At 34.8% G+C, this 22699-nt stretch overlaps 2 protein-coding genes across 2 annotated transcripts; both read left to right on the forward strand.

Moving 5' to 3' along the window:
* Positions 1–2957: 2957 nt before the first annotated feature.
* On the forward strand, positions 2958–15353 carry LOC124453891. The gene is made up of 9 exons (XM_047004723.1): positions 2958–3052; positions 3127–3181; positions 3365–3415; positions 4571–4614; positions 5865–5913; positions 7986–8014; positions 8600–8648; positions 15000–15048; positions 15330–15353. The coding sequence occupies exons 1-8, from the start codon at positions 3038–3040 to the stop codon at positions 15011–15013; spliced, it is 306 nt and encodes a 101-aa protein (XP_046860679.1). The 5' UTR covers positions 2958–3037; the 3' UTR covers positions 15014–15048; positions 15330–15353.
* Positions 15354–17366: 2013 nt separating this feature from the next.
* Positions 17367–22471, forward strand: LOC124453916 (LEAF RUST 10 DISEASE-RESISTANCE LOCUS RECEPTOR-LIKE PROTEIN KINASE-like 1.1). The gene is given in 12 exon segments (XM_047004744.1): positions 17367–17424; positions 17427–17528; positions 17621–17650; positions 17653–17730; positions 18115–18299; positions 18385–18507; positions 19648–19752; positions 21147–21285; positions 21378–21407; positions 21410–21487; positions 21873–22057; positions 22143–22471. Coding segments are annotated over 12 exon segments (1251 nt in total). The 3' UTR covers positions 22281–22471.
* The last annotated feature ends 228 nt before the right edge of the window (positions 22472–22699 follow it).

A 22699-nucleotide genomic window follows, 5' to 3' on the forward strand; every position in this document is an offset into this window, starting at 1 on the left:
GTTGATTTAAATTGATCGAAGCTTTCTAGTAGTTAATGTTTGTATAGTTTATTTTAGGAAAAAGGAAAGTCAAGGATGAATGGTAAGTAATAGCAATTATTTAAACAAAAAAACCGAAACTAACAAATGTGTAAATGTGATTGGTATTTATTGTGATCGGTATTAAAGCCACCCAAACGAATTGGCGAGCATTTCGAAATAACAACAGAAACATCATTTAAAGATTTCTACCGAAAGGAAATGTACTTGGTTCTAGACTCACTTATTACCGAGTATACCGATAACATTAAAGATTGCATCGACAAAATAAAACCTCTTGGAGAGAGCTTACAGCTGCCGCTAGAAAGGCCGATGGCTGAAACAGTTATTGAAATGTGTAGTCTTTTTCCACCGGCGTTAAAAGATTTTGATGCAGAAATACTGCTGTCTGAGTTGGAAATTTTCAATAATATTGTGTCATCACAACTTAAATCAGAACGTAAATCCCTTCAAGACGTTGCGTTATTTGCTTTCAAACACAAAAACGTCTTTCCAACGGTGTGCAAGGCGTATCAACTATTGCTGACCGCTCCAGTGTCCGTGGCAAGATGAAAGGTGTTTCAGCATGCTTAAGATTGTCAAAAACTGCCTGAGATCCACAATGAAAGATACGCGATTAAATGACTTAATCGTTCTTGCATGTGAAAAAGATCTTACGGACAATGTTGACTTAAATATTATTTTAAAAAATTGGGCAACTGCAAAGATGCGAAAACTGCCATTAAAGATTTAATAGTACGCTAAAGTGCGTTCTGCCACAAAAATACAACATGTATTACAAAAATATATAGTGTAAGTACTGTTCCATATGATCTGCAGGGCATCTTATGTCCTTGCAGGGCAATTTCATCCCGAGCCCCTCCCCATTAAAATGGTGCTAGTTTCGCCCCTGGATCTATCTCGGCGTTGGCACCACTTGTTTCACTCACTTTTTTTTCACTCACTTTTTTTTGTCTTCTAATTTATACCCACAAAAGCAACAATACATTTGCGCGATTTTGTGGCGTCTGGAAGGATTAAGCATGCAACTTTGTCGGAAATGAGAATACCACTCAATGGAGAATACTAGAGAATACACGTGTGTGCTTTGGTTGTTGAAAGCAAGCCAAGTTGGGAACATGTGCCATTGACACCTAACGTCCCACATAATCCATAATCTTTCCACATGCAACTTTGTATTTTGTATTCAAAATATTTTAGTTGATTCTACATTTCACGCAAGTGAAAGATTTAGTAGTGTTTTTGACAGCTTTTTGTGGCGTATTATTCAATAATTAACACTTAATAAAATTTAATTACTTGCATCTAGTAGTTTGATTTGTGTTATGATTATTTTGTTGGAGATTTATAATTTTTTTACGCACTTACATATTTATTCGTGTATTGCACATACGGGCCACTGTAGATTAGAGCTCTCGACATTTTTCACAAAACGTTGAAATTTAGGTTTTATTCGCATCTTTGCCGAAAGATAACTCAAAAACGAAAAAAGTTATTCAAATTCTGTAAACGGCATTTGTATTATTTATCCAAAATCTATTTGAGAATAAAAAACTAAAAATAACTGTATGTGCACTTTAAATTTACGGTCTTTCGTGATAACATCAGACGGAAAACACCCTAATATGCTTGTTAGATTGATGACATGAACGTCAAGTACACACCAAAGATATCCGTAACATTAGAGTTAACGGAATAGGTGCGTCTGTAAAACGCCATGCCGTTTTAACAGCTGTGATGAAGACACATATTTTTAGAAATGTAAAGATAATTACTGCACATGTGTGTATTTATACAACATTGCTCATTATTGTTATAGTCGAGAGGTAGTTCATTGTATCTCTTAAAAGCATCATTTAGTTTCGTTTTTATTTTAGCTTTTTCAATGTATATTTTTCGACGTAGAATAAGAGTATTTTACGAATGGACTAAAGGCATTTTATTTGCGCGTTTTGCGTCCGCTGTCCGCGTCCGCTTTTTATCTACACCCTGGCAAGATGTCTTTTTAGAGGCAAAGCTACCCAAATATGGTTTGATGACTTTTTGATGACTTCAGTCTACATTCGAAACAGGTGTTTCAACTCACGTTTAGGAAAAACACCCTTCGAGGCTTTGGTTTGTAAGAAACCAAATTTAAGCAGCGTGCATGTATTTGGATCCACTTGTTATGCATACGTACAAAATGCCAAAAAGTTAGACAATCGCGGTCGAAAAGGAATCTTTGTTGGTTATAACAAAGAAAGTCCGGCATATTTGATTTATTATTCGGAATCAAATAAAGAAGAGAAAGCACGATGTGTCAAATTTCATGATAAATTTCAGGCAGAAAATATAAATGATATCGACGATATGATTTCAGATCGAATACAAAATGCAGATAGTATGAATGAAACAGAAGAAAAGCCGCACAATTTAAAAGAACAAAAAGATATTTCAAAAACAAAACAATCCTGAATTAATTAGTGACACGCACGCACAAGGGCAGCATGAACAAGACAACTTGTTAGATATCCCACACGGAAGCGAAGCAAACCAAGTTATTTTGGACAAAACCAAACAAACAACAATTTAAGTCTTACAGTAGACTAATGTTATAGGGTTGAGGGCATGCCATTAACATACAAACAGGCTGTTCAAGCACATGAAGCAGAAAAATAGCAAGAGGCCATGAATATTGAAATGAAAGCCCTGGTAGAAAATGATATATATGAGCTTGTACCAAAACCAAACAATAGACAAATAGTGGGGAGAAATGGGTTTACACAATTAAGACAGACCAAAACGAGGCGGAAACGTTTAAAACCAGATTTGTAGCCAAAGGTTACTCTCAAGTGCAGGAAATTGATTATCAAGAAACGTTTTCACCCACAGCACGCATGAGTTCAATTCGCACGAATCTATAGATGGTGATCATAACAGTTAGCTGTAAGATAGATGGCTACATCAATCAAACCTAACACAGCGCAGAGAAGTGTACGACCACAACTTTTGGAAAAAAATGGCAGAAGAAAATGTAATGCATTGACGGTTATGTCGTAAAATGGGATCAGCACTTTGACAACATTTGTCTGATCTAAATTTTTCTAGATTATTGCAGGAAGAACGTGGCATAGACTGAAAGGCCGCTACCATAGATATTTCAGTAAGTAAGTCAACTAATAAACACATGTTTCCCTTCAGTTGAATAAATGTCAAAAGAGATATAATATTTACATGTGAAGAAGATAAATATTTGTTTTCTATGGACAATTGAAGCTTAAATTTCATTTTGATATCAAGAAACACACATTTAGGCTTTCTTTTTTTATCTATTTCTTGATTACAGAAAACACGGCTGAAGATGAGCCGTCTCCTCAATTTTTGAAAGAGCCATCATGTAAGTTATTTGTGATTTTAAGAGGACAATTACATGGAGCAATTTCAACCCGGGCTAAGTTTTAGCCCTGTTTGTCGTGCTGAAATTTCAGCCAGGTCCTGTTACAATATCATATGAAAATAGCTTGAAAACGATGGACGAGACCACAGCTTAAAATATTCAAGTATGCGTAATTGCGTACCTAATGTTTATGATGACGACAACAAATTAACGACAACTGTTCAAGTCAATTATTAGCAAACTTTAACACAAATACAATCTAACTAGTTCATCCAATGATTTCTCTCAATCTCCAACCATCAACCAAAACGTATCCAAATTTGGGATACCTTATCAAGGCTCAAAAGGCACAAAAATTATTTATAACTGTCTTAAAAACTTCGTTAATAGCTCATCAAACCAGTTTAATTTATTATTATTTTTAAACGAAAAAAAAGCTTCTTTTTACTTCCAACAAAGACAAAATCTCACCACTGTCTCGTTTCAATGTCGTATGTCAAGTTACTTCCCCGGTTGTAACAAATCTTACATTGGTACAATTGAGAGATACCATAAAAGCCGACTTTATGAACATAACCCACAACATGAAACAAAAGCTATTGTACAGCACTTCTTAGAAAGCCAAAAAGCACGGAACATTACATATCACAACAACAGCACACTTGATCATAAAACACTTTTTGAAAAACCTAGTTCTAACATTACCTAACTCGTACTTAACAGCTATATAATATGTTCCTCGTTAATTACTTAAACAGAAACCGACTCTTACCAATGGAAGCACTCTTTAGTAAATCACACAAAGCAGAACTTACTAATGGGCTTAATGCCAGCAAAGAGCCGTCACTATTTGCTTTCACTGCATCAATCAACTAATCCCTCCCATCCAACACACATTCCCGCACTTCCGCTAAAATGACTTAACCCAAATATAAGTAGAGCTTCTGTTGGCTGGTAAATATAGTCCGTTGATGAATTTGTAACAATATCGAAATATTACTTTTCAGATAAAATCCCTTTTTTCTTTCTCAAATATTGAGTTAAGCATGAGTCTTTTATTTGAAGTATGGTTCATATTATATTACCCAATCTTAAAACGTAATTGACTTTCATCACTTACCATTATATCTAATGCTTACATTGTATTACTTTCAGTTTCAACTGCATTCAGCAGTACAGGAGCTTATGCATTGGAAGAGGTAATTATTTTTATAATGATTTATCAATATAGGAGGCTTTCCTAAATTCAGAAATATAAGAAGATGTAACCAAAAATCTTTTACATTACCCAGTTTAATTTCTGCAATGTTTAACAGTTTAACAGTTTTACATGTATTGCGGCTATTGCTTGTGATAAATCGCCATTGAGCGTCTGGAAACAAGGAACGATGTTAGGAATTCGTTGTAGTCGAGGGAGCAAAGTGGATTTGGTTTCGTCTGTAAACAAGTTCTATGGTACCGGTTTTGGTTTCCCAAGTGTAGAATTGTTCTCTAAACACAAAAAAATGAAATGAATTAACTCAATGACTTATAGTTATATTTTACTGGTGCATGTTTAATATTGCCTGTTATGTTTGTATAAATTATTTCCTAGTACAGCACTGATTCGTTATAAGTAACGCACTATGTTCGTTATCTATAACCGTACGTCCTGTGCCCAAAGTGCAGGAGTCACCATTGCACTGTGGTGATAGCCGGGAGGGCACTTTGTAAATACATTTTTTATATATATACATATAGAAGTACATAAAAGATAAGCGTTTCTCCGGATTTTAAGTGATTTTTATTGAGCTTTCGACTCGTTGCTTCGAGCCTTCATCAGAATGAGGATATTTATTTACACGTGCTTTTAGCTTAGAGACGTTTAGAGCGTCTATTTGGATTAGTGTGTGGATTTGCATTTGTGTAGGAAGTGAAGCTGCTCCAATGTTGATGACTCTTTACGTGCGAATGATTCCCATTTCCTTGTTCTTCTGAGAATATCTATCTCATATGTCGATTTTATAAGTTTGAAAAAAAAAACAATTCATGATAGAACTGACGCGATCTACATGATACCTTTTGATTGATTTCTTTTAAAACTAAATTTCTTTAAAAAAATCGGTTGCATACAACAGAATATATGGGTAAACAACCAATTCCCAGATTAGCGTTCAACAATGCGTCTATAAACAACTAGTCCATGATGTAATGCTAATTTTTCATTTAGATGTAAATTCTTATTTAAAAAGCAAACCTTGTTTCAATGATTTTGTTAAAGCGAGGATAGATATTAATTTTTTAAAATATTTCTGAAAAAAGATTTGCATATACAGTGCATTGTCACATAAGTTAAGTAAGTTTACCTCCCGTCATAGACCTTATTCCTTCTTTCGGGAAATTCTTGTCGCCAAACTGGTAGTATGGTAAAAATTATATTTTAATAATTTTCTTCATTTTTACGTGACAGGAAACAAATATTGATGAGCTCGATATGAGCGAAACATTTTGTGAATATGGTAAGCATAGCAGAAATGTTTGCTTTATAGTTTTATATAAGGAAGTGTTGTTGGAGAGTAAGACTAGGCCATTTCTACTATGTGCTAATTAAAGTCTTACTGTTTTTTTCTATTTCATTCGAGCATCTGTTGTAATAAATAAAAATATGATAACGTATTCCCTCATAAACTGTCTAAATCAAGTGTGATTTGAATATGCGTTTATCGTTATTCTCAAGTCAACGTGTCTGAATTATATGTATATTTTTTCAATGTGTCTTAGCTAACCAAGAAATTTTATCCTGCATTATAAATTGTTTTGTGTTCACTCATTGCAATAGGAACAATCTACTTAACAAAAAAAGAAATGAAAATATTCTAAAATTTACGTAGTAGTACGGCAGTACTAAAACTTGCCAGACTGACCAGGCCACAGCTTTTTCTTGCTCGTGCTTAGCGACTTTAAAGATTGAAAGTAATCAAGTTTTGTGAACAATAAAAAAACTAGAGTGCTCTAAAAGCATTTAATCATTCTATGTTAATGCTGACTTTTAATCCGTCAGGATTCCTTGTTTTATGCATTATGTGACTAAAATATTTTATTTAGGGCCCATTCATACTAACACTTTTAAACGATTTGAAATCGATTCGATTCCGTATGAGGGCTAAAGTGAACACTTGTAAGTGATGCGGAAACAAATTCGATCCGAACTAACTTGGGCCACTTGAGAAGGTGGTCTCCAAGAGGATTAGTTTAGTCTGCATGATAACACGAAAAGAATCGGATCAATCTTGATCATTTACGTGTTTTTAGCTTTTTGACCAGACTTTTCATGCGATTTCATGCTTTTCTTTCTGCTGTGTTAGCTTGCAGCAATATTTTTCGTAAAATATTGTTATTATCAAATATTCAAAGATGGTCTAGGAAAGGCGCCAAATTGAATGTCGATCATGTGAAGCAAATGCAAATAGTAATTTTATAAAAAATATAGATGCTAAAGTATGTACCCACAATACCCTTAATTTGACTAAAATAGATGCTAATCCATATCTATCCTATTGAGTTTCTTATGATACTATGTTATCAAGCGAAAAATAATGCGGAAAAAACTTTAACTTGCCCAACAATATTGACCTGCTCACCACTGTGTGACTTCATAGCTCAGTTGGTCAGAGCACTGCACCGGCACCGCAGAGGTCATGGCTTCGAATCCCGTTGAGTCACCTGATTTTTTCAAGTCCTGAGACGATTGCTTGAATTGTCCAGCAGAGTGCGAAGATCATATCGTCATTTAAAACTTTAACTGTGAACACTTGTGTTTTTCATTTTAAAAAGAATCTAATTCGAATAAACTAATTCGATTAGCAAACGAATTAAGTGCGAATTGCCATTAGTCCTAGGATTTTGGTTACTAAAAATATTTTTTTGTATACATCATTGAACTAAAGTACATGGAACGCAACCTCAAGCAAACAATTAAAGACATATCTTACGCCAGACACGCGAGATTTTACCCCAGACATGCGTGTTTAGTGTTTCGAGATTCTCTCGCGGAGTATTACACGATTGATTACACACGCGTGTCTGGGTTAAAATCACGGCTTAAAAAATTATTATGGTTTTGTATTACAGGTAGTGCTCCCTGTATTTGTAGTTCAATGGGATATATTAATGTAGTTAGCAGGTTTTTGTGATATTTTTAAATGTTTAATTTTTTTATTGTGTAACCAACGTATAAGTTTTTGCGAGAAATATTTGAATAAGGCAAATTACGGCAATCATACGTAAATCACAACACTTTTGATTAATGTGGCAAATTACCAAAGATCATTCATTAAGAATAATAGTTGAAATAAGAATTAGTGTAATGTCCTAGTTAAATGCTAGTCAAATAAAAGGACTTCATACAGCAAAGCCATGGAATGTGTCACACGAACGTATGATTAATAGAGACATTGTTATGTATAGTAATATAAAAAATGTCCTGTAATGTTCTGATTTAACACGTTACTCTTTGTTACCTAATCTTAAAAAAAAATCAGTGATTATTTTGTTCAATGCGTATAACCTATTACTTTCAATAATAATTCAGGAAAAGAAGGAGGAGGTGATGAAGAGGAGGTAATTTTTTATTACTCTTTTATCAAAGCAGCCTGCTTTCTATAGTAGAGAAATATAAGACGATTTAAATTTTCAATCGCTCAATACTAATCAGTTATTTTCTTCCATAAACTGATATAAAAGTTTCATGTATAATATCATCATAAACTTTGTATGTTGCTGCAAAAAGAAAACATTCCACTATATGATAAAAGCAAAAAATGTAGAACTTTTACAAACAAATCTGTTTATAAAATAATAAGTGGAAAATATTTGCAAAAAGTGTCATGAAATTATTATTGTGCGCGTAGTTTACTATATCTTTACAGGATCAACAAAAAATCGTTCGTGCAATAGATAATGTTTTAATTTTTTGTTTGTTCATAATCGATCTCGCAAGACCAAATGTATCTACTAATGTATCTGCTTCTTATTGAAGTTAAACGAGCATAGTTTTAAGTATTATTGCACAAATTGATGCATTAATTATTTTTATATTTTTACGTCACAGGCCACAAATAATATGCGCCATGTGATGGACATGGACATGACGAATTGTGATGATAAAAAATCGATTTTAATCATTTTCTCCATTTTTCTTGACAGGCTACAAATTATCAAACGGTCGATATGATCGAAACGTTTTGTGAATACGGTAAATATAGCAAACATGTTCACTTTACAGTTTTAAATAAGCAAGTGGTGTCGAAAAGTATTTTATTTATATTTAACGTTATAGTAATGTCATGTTTTCTACGATTAGGCCTTTCTAGTTATGTGTTATAGTTTTACCGTTTTTTCCCATGTAAGTTAATCACTTGTTGTAATGAATTCGAATATATTGACATATTCCAACACCATCACTAGTACGCAAACTTAACAGCAAGATCTTCTCTATGAGAAAATCTAACATTATATCTGAACGTATTTACTATCGACTCAGATGTTCAGTACCACGACCACCCAGACTATACGGACTACCAAAACTTCACAAACCACAAATACCCATGCGACCAATTGTATCATTCTGTGGTTCGCCTACTTACGAACTTTCAAAGTACTTGACTAACATACTGCAACCACTCACAAACAAATCAAAACACAAGCTACAATCCACTGAAACTTTCATTGAAAAACTGTGCACTATACAAATACCAGACAACTATATATTAGTGTCTTTTGATGTGAAATCACTGTTCACCAGTATTCCACTTAATCTGGCACTTACTTGTACAAAAACCCTCATTACAAACACCACGGACGTACTGCCATTACCGACAGAAGACATTATGGAGTTACTAGAGCTCTGCCTCACCTCTACTTACTTCCAATACAAAGGAACACACTACAAACAATTACATGGGACAGCAATGGGCTCGCCCGTTTCTGTTGTAGTTGCTGAAATTGTAATGCAATCTATAGAGGAACGGGCACTCATGACTTACAAACATGCACTACCTTTTTGGTTTCGCTACGTAGATGACACAATCACAGCACTACATGCAGACGAGATTGATGACTTCCATACTCACATCAACAAACAGAACAGCCACATACAATTTACCAAAGATGTCGAAGAAAACGGAACTCTTCCTTTTCTCGACTGTTTGGTAAAACATGACAATCAAAAACTAGGAACAACAGTTTATCGCAAGCCAACACATACTGACCGACTACTAGACCAATCATCTTACAACCCTACATCACACAAAGCTACCACAATCAGAACATTAACAAGACGTGCACAAATCATATGTGATTCACCGGACGCTCTACAAAACGAAAACAACTATCTCAAACGTGTTTTTGACAAAAAACAACTATAACTCTGACTTTATCAAACGCAACACTTACAAACCCAACGAACCCAACGAAACGAACAACTCAGTGACAACAGCAACGATACCTTACATCAAAGGTACGTCTGAGACTATCTCGCGTATCCTACGACCATACAACATACGTGTCGCACATAAACCAATCACAACATTACGACAAGTACTAACGAACATAAAGGACAAAGAACAACCCAACGAACGACAAGGTGCAGTTTACAAAATAAACTGCTCCGACTGCCACGCCTCCTATATCGGGGAAACTGGCAGGAACTTAAACATAAGACTTACTGAGCACAAACGAGCTACTAAGAAACAAGACAAAACTAATCACATTGCCGAACATCACCGAATCACAAAGCACAACATTGACTGGGACTCGGCAAAATGCATCACTTACAGTACTGACTATAGACAACGGCTTACATTAGAAAGTTGGTATACCAACTTGGAACAAACCCCCCTGAACAGATCACAGCAATTACCGGCACCTTACAAACGACTTATTCACAATACAAACAAACGATCAACTAAAAACATTACACTTCAAACTAATTCACAATGACAATACACAATTGACACCCACACATTACAACTAAAAACGTCACACCTAAATCACACATCACAACTAAAAATAAAATATTTCACTTCACACTAATCCACAATGACAATACACATTTCCTGCACATTTCCTGTACACACAATACAATGACGTAAGAACCAGACAATAAATACGGCTAACCTGACGTTTACTCCTCATTTGACTCTGAAGATGACTACCGCTAAGGTTGTCGAAACGTCAGTCAACAACATCAAAAACAGTCCTTCTCAGGACTTTATTAACATGGACGATCATCATTTACAAACATACAACGATACTCCCGGGTTCAAACCATTTACTTTATTACGATCATTTGGACGACAGAGCGAACAACTTGCTAACGACTACATACGTTTTGCAAGCAACGTCAGACGCATACGCCAACAACTCTGGTTCAACCACCGCTGCAAGGATTTTGGTCTCGTTCCGACAGGACTTAGAATTAAGTCTCCGTTGAACACACAAGAGGCTATTCAGATTGTCAAATCCACCAGCAGACGACTGATACGAGCACGGATTAACGACTGTCACAGACGAATCAACTATTACATCAAACAACAAGAACAAAGACTGAACAAACTGAAGGAACTCATACCAACGACAGTAAGTGATACTTTACTTTCTACCATACAAACTATTGCAGAGAAACGAGCAAACAAGACAGAGACAAAACACCAAATCAAACAACAACAAAAACTTGAACGTTTAAAACAAACTAAAACACGTGCAAGACATAAACATGACGATAACTGGGTGAGGAATATTTCTTCCCGCACATTAGACGAAGCTGAAACGCGACTACTATCTTACGGACTAAAACATTCCATAACACCTAGACAAATCCCGACTGAGACAATAGTATCAAGTGTCGAGGCTGTCCTGGCGTATCAAAGAGACTTGTCAGAGACAACAAAAGACGAGATCAGAAGCAGGATAGCCTCCACTTTACAATCGTCCTCTATACGTGACAACAACTTGACAAAAGACGAACAACAAGCACTCAAACGACTAAAGCACGACAACAACATCGTCATTTTACCAGCAGACAAAGGACGCGTGACTGTGGTCATGGACAGGAATGATTACTTTAACAAAATGGACGCACTTGTTAACGACAGACAAACGTACGAACAACTCAAACGAGACCCAACACCATCACTAGTACGCAAACTTAACAGCAAGATCTTCTCTATGAGAAAATCTAACATTATATCTGAACGTATTTACTATCGACTCAGATGTTCAGTACCACGACCACCCAGACTATACGGACTACCAAAACTTCACAAACCACAAATACCCATGCGACCAATTGTATCATTCTGTGGTTCGCCTACTTACGAACTTTCAAAGTACTTGACTAACATACTGCAACCACTCACAAACAAATCAAAACACAAGCTACAATCCACTGAAACTTTCATTAAAAACTGTGCACTATACAAATACCAGACAACTATATTAGTGTCTTTTGATGTGAAATCACTGTTCACCAGTATTCCACTTAATCTGGCACTTACTTGTACAAAAACCCTCATTACAAACACCACGGACGTACTGCCATTACCGACAGAAGACATTATGGAGTTACTAGAGCTCTGCCTCACCTCGACTTACTTCCAATACAAAGGAACACACTACAAACAATTACATGGGACAGCAATGGGCTCGCCCGTTTCTGTTGTAGTTGCTGAAATTGTAATGCAATCTATAGAGGAACGGGCACTCATGACTTACAAACATGCACTACCTTTTTGGTTTCGCTACGTAGATGACACAATCACAGCACTACATGCAGACGAGATTGATGACTTCCATACTCACATCAACAAACAGAACAGCCACATACAATTTACCAAAGATGTCGAAGAAAACGGAACTCTTCCTTTTCTCGACTGTTTGGTAAAACATGACAATCAAAAACTAGGAACAACAGTTTATCGCAAGCCAACACATACTGACCGACTACTAGACCAATCATCTTACAACCCTACATCACACAAAGCCACCACAATCAGAACATTAACAAGACGTGCACAAATCATATGTGATTCACCGGACGCTCTACAAAACGAAAACAACTATCTCAAACGTGTTTTGACAAAACAACTATAACTCTGACTTTATCAAACGCAACACTTACAAACCCAACGAACCCAACGAAACGAACAACTCAGTGACAACAGCAACGATACCTTACATCAAAGGTACGTCTGAGACTATCTCGCGTATCTTACGACCATACAACATACGTGTCGCACATAAACCAATCACAACATTACGACAAGTACTAACGAACATAAAGGACAAAGAACAACCCAACGAACGACAAGGTGCAGTTTACAAAATAAACTGCTCCGACTGCCACGCCTCCTATATCGGGGAAACTGGCAGGAACTTAAACATAAGACTTACTGAGCACAAACGAGCTACTAAGAAACAAGACAAAACTAATCACATTGCCGAACATCACCGAATCACAAAGCACAACATTGACTGGGACTCGGCAAAATGCATCACTTACAGTACTGACTATAGACAACGGCTTACATTAGAAAGTTGGTATACCAACTTGGAACAAACCCCCCTGAACAGATCACAGCAATTACCGGCACCTTACAAACGACTTATTCACAATACAAACAAACGATCAACTAAAAACATTACACTTCAAACTAATTCACAATGACAATACACAATTGACACCCACACATTACAACTAAAAACGTCACACCTAAATCACACATCACAACTAAAAATAAAATATTTCACTTCACACTAATCCACAATGACAATACACATTTCCTGCACATTTCCTGTACACACAATACAATGACGTAAGAACCAGACAATAAATACAGCTAACCTGACGTTTACTCCTCATTTGACTCTGAAGATGACTACCGCTAAGGTTGTCGAAACGTCAGTCAACAACATCAAAAACAGTCCTTCTCAGGACTTTATTAACCTGGACGATCATCATTTACAAACATATTTATAACTGTCTTAGAAAAACTTCGTTAATAGCTCATCAAACCAGTTTAATTTATTATTATTTTTAAACGAAAAAAAAGCTTCTTTTTACTTCCAACAAAGACAAAATCTCACCACTGTCTCGTTTCAATGTCGTATGTCAAGTTACTTCCCCGGTTGTAACAAATCTTACATTGGTACAATTGAGAGATACCATAAAAGCCGACTTTATGAACATAACACACAACATGAAACAAGCGCTATTGTACAGCACTTCTTAGAAAGCCAAAAGCACGGAACATTACATATCACAACAACAGCACACTTGATCATAAAACACTTTTTGAAAAACCTAATTCTAACATTACCTAACTCGTACTTAACAGCTATATAATATGTTCCTCGTTAATTACTTAAACAGAAACCGACTCTTACCAATGGAAGCACTCTTTAGTAAATCACACAAAGCAGAACTTACTAATGGGCTTAATGCCAGCAAAGAGCCGTCACTATTTGCTTTCACTGCCTCAATCAACTAATCCCTCCCATCCAGCACACATTCCCGCACTTCCGCTAAAATGACTTAACCCAAATATAAGTAGAGCTTCTGTTGGCTGGTAAATATAGTCCGTTGATGAATTTGTAACAATATCGAAATATTACTTTTCAGATAAAATCCCTTTTTTCTTTCTCAAATATTGAGTTATTGTATTTACAAAGTGCCCTCCCGGCTATCACCACAGTGCAATGGTGACTCCTGCACTTGGGACACAGGAGTCACCACAGTGCAATGGTGACTCCTTTGTCCCAAGTGCAGGAGTCACCATTGCACTGTGGTGATAGCCGGGAGGGCACTTTGTAAATACATTTTTTATATATATACATATAGAAGTACATAAAATATAAACGTTTCTCCGGATTTTAAGTGATTTTTATTGAGCTTTCGACTCGTTGCTTCGAGCCTTCATCAGAATTAGGATATTTATTTACACGTGCTTTTAGCTTAGAGACGTTTAGAGCGTCTATTTGGATTAAAGTGTGGATTTGCATTTGTGTAGGAAGTGAAGCTGCTCCAATGTTGATGACTCTTTACGTGCGAATAATTCCCATTTCCTTGTTCTTCTGAGAATATCTATCTCATATGTCGATTTTATAAGTTTGAAAAAAAAAACAATTCATGATAGAACTGACGCGATCTACATGATACCTTTTGATTGATTTCTTTTAAAACTAAATTTCTTTAAAAAATCGGTTGCTTGCAACAGAATATATGGGTAAACAACCAATTCCCATATTAGCGTTCAACAATGCGTCTATAAACAACTAGTCCATGATGTAATGCTAATTTTTCATTTAGATGTAAATTCTTATTTAAAAAGCAAACCTTGTTTCAATGATTTTGTTAAAGCGAGGATAGATATTAATTTTTTAAAATATTTCTGAAAAAAGATTTGCATATACAGTGCATTGTCACATAAGTTAAGTAAGTTTACCTCCCGTCATAGACCTTATTCCTTCTTTCGGGAAATTCTTGTCGCTAAACAGGTAGTATGGTAAAAATTATATTTTAATAATTTTCTTCATTTTTACGTGACAGGAAACAAATATTGATGAGCTCGATATGAGCGAAACATTTTGTGAATATGGTAAGCATAGCAGAAATGTTTGCTTTATAGTTTTATATAAGGAAGTGTTGTTGGAGAGTAAGACTAGGCCATTTCTACTATGTGCTAATTAAAGTCTTACTGTTTTTTTCTGGCGTTCATCTAAAACATTGCTCTTATCTTCAAATTCGAAGGACGATTCCTTTACTTTCTTTTCTTGCTCAATGTCTACTTTTAAAGCCATTTTCGTTTTAGTAAGACAAAAATTACCAAATAATTTTAACTCAATAAAATTGTAACGTTTACTTTCATTTTTATTTCAGAGTGATCGTTGCTAGTTTTTTTAATTAAATAAAAATGTTTTATTTCAATAAAATGTATTTAAGAATATCAGAGTCTCATGTTCTTATTTGTTCTTTTTTTCTGTCATAAATATTTTTCTCCAATCATTACAAGTGTACTTGATAAGTTCTAACCCATTTACCATCGGAGTCATATCTTGTAAACTATCAAAGAAGGATTTCATGACTTCTTCCTCATCAATTTCGTATATTTTAAAACCAATTTCAGTAGCATAGCACTTTAACAATTTATTCTGTATATTGCTTTGGCGTTCATCTAAAACATGGCTCTCATCTTCAAATTCGAAGGACGATTCCTTCACTTTCTTTGCTTGCTCAATGTCTACTTTTAAAGCCATTTTCGTTTTAGTAAGACAAAAGTTACCAAATAATTTTAACTCAATAAAATTGTAACGTTTACTTTCATTTTTATTTCAGAGTGATCGTTGCTAGTTTTTTTAATTAAATAAAAATGTTTTATTTCAATAAAATGTATTTAAGAATATCAGAGTCTCATGTTCTTATTTGTTCTTTTTTTCTGTCATAAATATTTTTCTCCAATCATTACAAGTGTACTTGATAAGTTCTAACCCATTTACCATCGGAGTCATATCTTGTAAACTATCAAAGAAGGATTTCATGACTTCTTCCTCATCAATTTCGTATATTTTAAAACCAATTTCAGTAGCATAGCACTTTAACAATTTATTCTGTATATTGCTTTGGCGTTCATCTAAAACATGGCTCTCATCTTCAAATTCGAAGGACGATTCCTTTACTTTCTTTGCTTGCTCAATGTCTACTTTTAAAGCCATTTTCGTTTTAGTAAGACAAAAGTTACCAAATAATTTTAACTCAATAAAATTGTAACGTTTACTTTCGTTTTTATTTCAGAGTGATCGTTGCTAGTTTTTTTAATTAAATAAAAATGTTTTATTTCAATAAAATGTATTTAAGAATATCAGAGTCTCATGTTCTTATTTGTTCTTTTTTTCTGTCATAAATATTTTTCTCCAATCATTACAAGTGTACTTGATAAGTTCTAACCCATTTACCATCGGAGTCATATCTTGTAAACTATCAAAGAAGGATTTCATGACTTCTTCCTCATCAATTTCGTATATTTTAAAACCAATTTCAGTAGCATAGCACTTTAACAATTTATTCTGTATATTGCTTTGGCGTTCATCTAAAACATGGCTCTCATCTTCAAATTCGAAGGACGATTCCTTCACTTCTTTGCTTGCTCAATGTCTACTTTTAAAGCCATTTTCGTTTTAGTAAGACAAAAGTTACCAAATAACTTTAACTCAATAAAATTGTAACGTGTTCTCCTTTTTTATATTTGCGAAGGAAACAAGAAAACGGATGTAATAATACTTTAAAAATAGAAAACAATTGACAATTTTAATTAAGTTTTATCGTGTTTCAATTAATTATGTCATCCAGTAGTAACCTTCGTTCATTTTACGTCGTTTCCGGTTTACACGAGCGCGCCCTGTTTACTTCCTAGGACTGGAAACTAATTGACACGGGAAAGAGCTCCGTTTACTTCCGGGACCATACCTGCACCATATCTACTGTTACCGGCAATCGCCCTCGAAATTATCCACGGAAGGGAAGAGACCTGCTGAGCTCTACTTCATCATCTGTGTCGACTAGCTCGACGAATCCGCTGTTGAACAATCAGCGTTTTCGAAGACATGACTCGGGTTTGTCAGACTTAAGTATCATCCCCGATCATTTTGAAAGTCTACTGAATGTTGAGAATACCTACTAGCTACATGCTTACACGCATAAACTATGCTTCTAAATTAGAAGGAAACACTATGTGACATATGCTTCGAGCAAAAGCTACTTCTATGACTATTGTATCTATTTATATATGATATCTCCTGACTATTGTACGATTGCTGCATGTTGAAGTCTTCTTAGATCGATGAAATATAAACAACAGCCCATAATTATGAGTGCATTGGGCACTATATAAAATATGTCTCATCCATGTAGGTCAGCAAAATGGTGATGCAATTTGACCCCAGATGGGAAATCAATCGAGAGAATTTGAATCTTTGCAAGTAATAGGCGAGGGTGCTTTTGGTAAGGTGCTAAAAGCCGAGGCTTTCGGTGTTGGCAAACAGAACTTCGGAAAGACTATTGTTGCCGTGAAGACGTTGAAAGGTTTAGCTAATTTGAGTTTGTGCAAAAGGATTTCAAAAAACATAATTTGATTAAAAGGACAGGATATTCATATGTCAATATGTTCACCCTAGACGACGCTACCGAGGCAGAGTTAATGGATCTCATTCTGAAGCAGAGGTGATGAAATATATTGGTCGCCATAAGAATATTAATAATGTTATGGGGTGTTGCACACAAAATGGTGAGTAATAAGTTAATAATAGTTCCGACTTTTAGTCTGCCAAAATGCATTATGTCGTTTAGTTTCACTAACACTTCTTTTAAAACTATTGGTTTAGTTAGTGTTCTGTGCTTAAAATGCTGAGTTGTACAATCTTGAATTAAGATTTTATATTGGTTCTTTCATTAAGATATTGACATTGATTTCGTTCATCTGACTTTCACTTATGAGTAGCATACACCCTATCTTTCCCAAGAAATAATTTGCCAAAAAAGTTTCTCTCTGATGAGTCTTCTTAGTGAGTCTGGTCATACACAACTTTCCTTCTCTTAAATTTATGTTTGTGAGACAATTCTTAGCGTTCAATACTCTTTCTACGTTGATTTACTTTCATTAAATCCTCAGGACCGCTACTGGTGGTTGTCGAATATGCACCTTTCGGCATTTTACGAGAATATCTTCGTGAAGGAAGACTTGACCGAAACGGAGAGACCATTCCAATAGAAGGAGAAGAAAAGTTGCGCCTTAGGGATTTCGTCTCCTTCAGTTATCAAATTGCTCGTGGAATGGAGTATTTGTCAGGAAGAAAGGTAGCTTTAGATTGAACTATATCACTGTACAGCTATATAAGCATTGGTGTGATGATTTATCCTTACACCACCAATAATTTTGTAGTGTTTTCATCGCGATCTTGCTTCCAGGAATATTTTAGTTGGTGAAGATAGAGTAATGAAAATTGCAGACTTTGGTTTAGCTCGCGACATTCATCAGATTAACTATTACCGCAAAACAACTGACGTATGTATTCTGTGAAATTGTGCCATTAATCCTGATAAATAATTTTTAAGAATATGAAAACATTTTTTGTCCTTGTATATGTATATTATAGTAAATTTTCTAGTTTTGTGCCTGAACTTCGAGTGGAAATATTTTTGTTTGATATCATTGTATTATAAGACATTTATAATTACTTTGAATTTCACACTTTTTGTACTGCAGAGGAATTTCTTGTAAGTTATTTCTTAAAGTTTTCACACGGTATATCAATGAATGGAAAATGAAAATGGCGATTTTGATGGAATAAAAGTGTAGGGTAAGGCAGCGTGCTAAAACGTTTATGCATGTTTTACAACAGTGGAATGAACATGAGCGAAAAGACTTTAGTTTTTCTTACTAAAATGTTTACAAGAACAAAGACATCGTGGAATTTTTATTCAATTCTTTATTTGTTCTTCTTTGAGTTATATATTTTTTAAGTTTACGTTTATGCGGATGCTTATGTCATGTTGTTTAGAAATCAGCCAATAATGAAATATTAATGCCTGATGATATTTTTGTGCAGATTTCACTGTTACAATTTACGTTAAATTTCCAAAAACAATAAATTGAATGCTAGTTGCAACATACATATATAGTTTATAACCAAATGAAATGAGATTCACTTTCTCACGTAGAAATTGACGTATGAAAAATATCTGTAGTCGCAGCCTAATGACAGAGCATGAGAAAATACAACAATACAACAACTAGAGCTCATTTATTTTCTAAAATATTTATGTAATACACGTACAAGATTTTATTGAAGTGTTGTTCACCTATTAATCCCAAAAATAAGACGATTTAAAAGTTTTTCTATGGAGATGAATAATAAATTCATAAAAAAAACGTCAACTGTTGCATCAAAAAAAAAAGCACTAAGACGCTAACAACCAACGAACTATATTCCAGGTGTATCAAAAAAGTGACTCTTGGAAAAGGTTCTCTTAAATAAGACGCGCATGTGTATTTTAACGTTCACTGGTACAGCTGGTAATGATTTATTTGCAAATTGAATAAAGTACAATAGGAGATTAAGAGGCCAATTCCTAAGTTAAGTGAAATGCGGAAAAGCCAAAAAAAACTGTCGTTATTTGTATGTTGTTATTGATATTTTTATAGATGGTGTTTTGTGACGAGCAGTTTGTTGACAAACTAATCAGCATATGTATGATATTCTTTCTTATTCTTGGTAAAATAATGTTTGCTGCCGCCATAGCTATCCAGGTACGTTGTTGCTTCATTTGTTTCATTTGTCAACTCTTGATTAGACAATGAAAGTTCTATAAAGGTGCAAAGAGAAAGTCTACATTTGGTGCGAGTCAGTGGTGATCTTTTCAATGATGCCATGAATGAATATCCAGAATTTTTTAAGTGAGTATGATTATTATTTTATGCTCATTTGGAGATAGATATTAACCGAGTTTTGTCTTGTAACTTCAGTTAAATAGCCATTTACAGTAACGTTATTATAAAAGCAATATTTTGGCCTTTTCTGACATTGTGTTTATTCATGCATAAATTGACCATACCATCATTAACCTGTATTACATATGGCGCATAGGTTCTATGGCCTATACTCTTGTTCTAGTTAATACATCATGTTTTTCACCATCAAGATTTTTAACCGATATGCTATTCAACACATTTTCTTCTACAAACGGTTTGTAAAATCTTAAAACAATAAAAGCATGGAAAATGAACCTTTTCAAGTGAGCTGTTGCTGTTGTTCTAGCTTTAATGCCAACAACATTTTCAACTATCAGACAATCCAGAATCTCTACCAGTAGAAACTTTTTCATGGTTTTTTGTATATTATGTCAGCCTTGAGTGTTTTAAGTATTATAGTTTGTGAATTTAAAAGTTTTCTTGAATAATGTTTAATAGAGTTTTTATCTTACTCACTGAATTTATTATACGATTATTATTCGTTCTTTAGTTCAATTAAGTACCAACAGCAAATAATACAATTAAGTTGTCAAAGCTGGTTAACTGCTTAATATAAAGTTCATAGGTATAAGTAATATATAGTAACCTTCGTTCATTTTACGTCGTTTCCGGTTTACACGAGCGCGCCCTGTTTACTTCCTAGGACTGGAAACTAATTGACACGGGAAAGAGCTCCGTTTACTTCCGGGACCATACCTGCACCATATCTACTGTTACCGGCAATCGCCCTCGAAATTATCCACGGAAGGGAAGAGACCTGCTGAGCTCTACTTCATCATCTGTGTCGACTAGCTCGACGAATCCGCTGTTGAACAATCAGCGTTTTCGAAGACATGACTCGGGTTTGTCAGACTTAAGTATCATCCCCGATCATTTTGAAAGTCTACTGAATGTTGAGAATACCTACTAGCTACATGCTTACACGCATAAACTATGCTTCTAAATTAGAAGGAAACACTATGTGACATATGCTTCGAGCAAAAGCTACTTCTATGACTATTGTATCTATTTATATATGATATCTCCTGACTATTGTACGATTGCTGCATGTTGAAGTCTTCTTAGATCGATGAAATATAAACAACAGCCCATAATTATGAGTGCATTGGGCACTATATAAAATATGTCTCATCCATGTAGGTCAGCAAAATGGTGATGCAATTTGACCCCAGATGGGAAATCAATCGAGAGAATTTGAATCTTTGCAAGTAATAGGCGAGGGTGCTTTTGGTAAGGTGCTAAAAGCCGAGGCTTTCGGTGTTGGCAAACAGAACTTCGGAAAGACTATTGTTGCCGTGAAGACGTTGAAAGGTTTAGCTAATTTGAGTTTGTGCAAAAGGATTTCAAAAAACATAATTTGATTAAAAGGACAGGATATTCATATGTCAATATGTTCACCCTAGACGACGCTACCGAGGCAGAGTTAATGGATCTCATTCTGAAGCAGAGGTGATGAAATATATTGGTCGCCATAAGAATATTAATAATGTTATGGGGTGTTGCACACAAAATGGTGAGTAATAAGTTAATAATAGTTCCGACTTTTAGTCTGCCAAAATGCATTATGTCGTTTAGTTTCACTAACACTTCTTTTAAAACTATTGGTTTAGTTAGTGTTCTGTGCTTAAAATGCTGAGTTGTACAATCTTGAATTAAGATTTTATATTGGTTCTTTCATTAAGATATTGACATTGATTTCGTTCATCTGACTTTCACTTATGAGTAGCATACACCCTATCTTTCCCCAAGAAATAATTTGCCAAAAAAGTTTCTCTCTGATGAGTCTTCTTAGTGAGTCTGGTCATACACAACTTTCCTTCTCTTAAATTTATGTTTGTGAGACAATTCTTAGCGTTCAATACTCTTTCTACGTTGATTTACTTTCATTAAATCCTCAGGACCGCTACTGGTGGTTGTCGAATATGCACCTTTCGGCATTTTACGAGAATATCTTCGTGAAGGAAGACTTGACCGAAACGGAGAGACCATTCCAATAGAAGGAGAAGAAAAGTTGCGCCTTAGGGATTTCGTCTCCTTCAGTTATCAAATTGCTCGTGGAATGGAGTATTTGTCAGGAAGAAAGGTAGCTTTAGATTGAACTATATCACTGTACAGCTATATAAGCATTGGTGTGATGATTTATCCTTACACCACCAATAATTTTGTAGTGTTTTCATCGCGATCTTGCTTCCAGGAATATTTTAGTTGGTGAAGATAGAGTAATGAAAATTGCAGACTTTGGTTTAGCTCGCGACATTCATCAGATTAACTATTACCGCAAAACAACTGACGTATGTATTCTGTGAAATTGTGCCATTAATCCTGATAAATAATTTTTAAGAATATGAAAACATTTTTTGTCCTTGTATATGTATATTATAGTAAATTTTCTAGTTTTGTGCCTGAACTTCGAGTGGAAATATTTTTGTTTGATATCATTGTATTATAAGACATTTATAATTACTTTGAACTTCACACTTTTTGTACTGCAGAGGAATTTCTTGTAAGTTATTTCTTAAAGTTTTCACACGGTATATCAATGAATGGAAAATGAAAATGGCGATTTTGATGGAATAAAAGTGTAGGGTAAGGCAGCGTGCTAAAACGTTTATGCATGTTTTACAACAGTGGAATGAACATGAGCGAAAAGACTTTAGTTTTTCTTACTAAAATGTTTACAAGAACAAAGACATCGTGGAATTTTTATTCAATTCTTTATTTGTTC

Source organism: Xenia sp. Carnegie-2017, unplaced genomic scaffold, assembly GCF_021976095.1.
Source record: "Xenia sp. Carnegie-2017 unplaced genomic scaffold, XeniaSp_v1 HiC_scaffold_26, whole genome shotgun sequence".
NCBI classification, from domain to species: domain Eukaryota; kingdom Metazoa; phylum Cnidaria; class Anthozoa; order Malacalcyonacea; family Xeniidae; genus Xenia; species Xenia sp. Carnegie-2017.

What these genes read in the sequence shown, in the direction of transcription:
- LOC124453891 (XM_047004723.1), top strand. An exon ending in GAGCTTATGCATTGGAAGAG is followed by an intron (nt 4,615 to 5,864) that starts GTAATTATTTTT and finishes TTTACGTGACAG; the next exon opens with GAAACAAATATTGATGAGCT. An exon ending in CGAAACATTTTGTGAATATG is followed by an intron (nt 5,914 to 7,985) that starts GTAAGCATAGCA and finishes ATAATAATTCAG; the next exon opens with GAAAAGAAGGAGGAGGTGAT.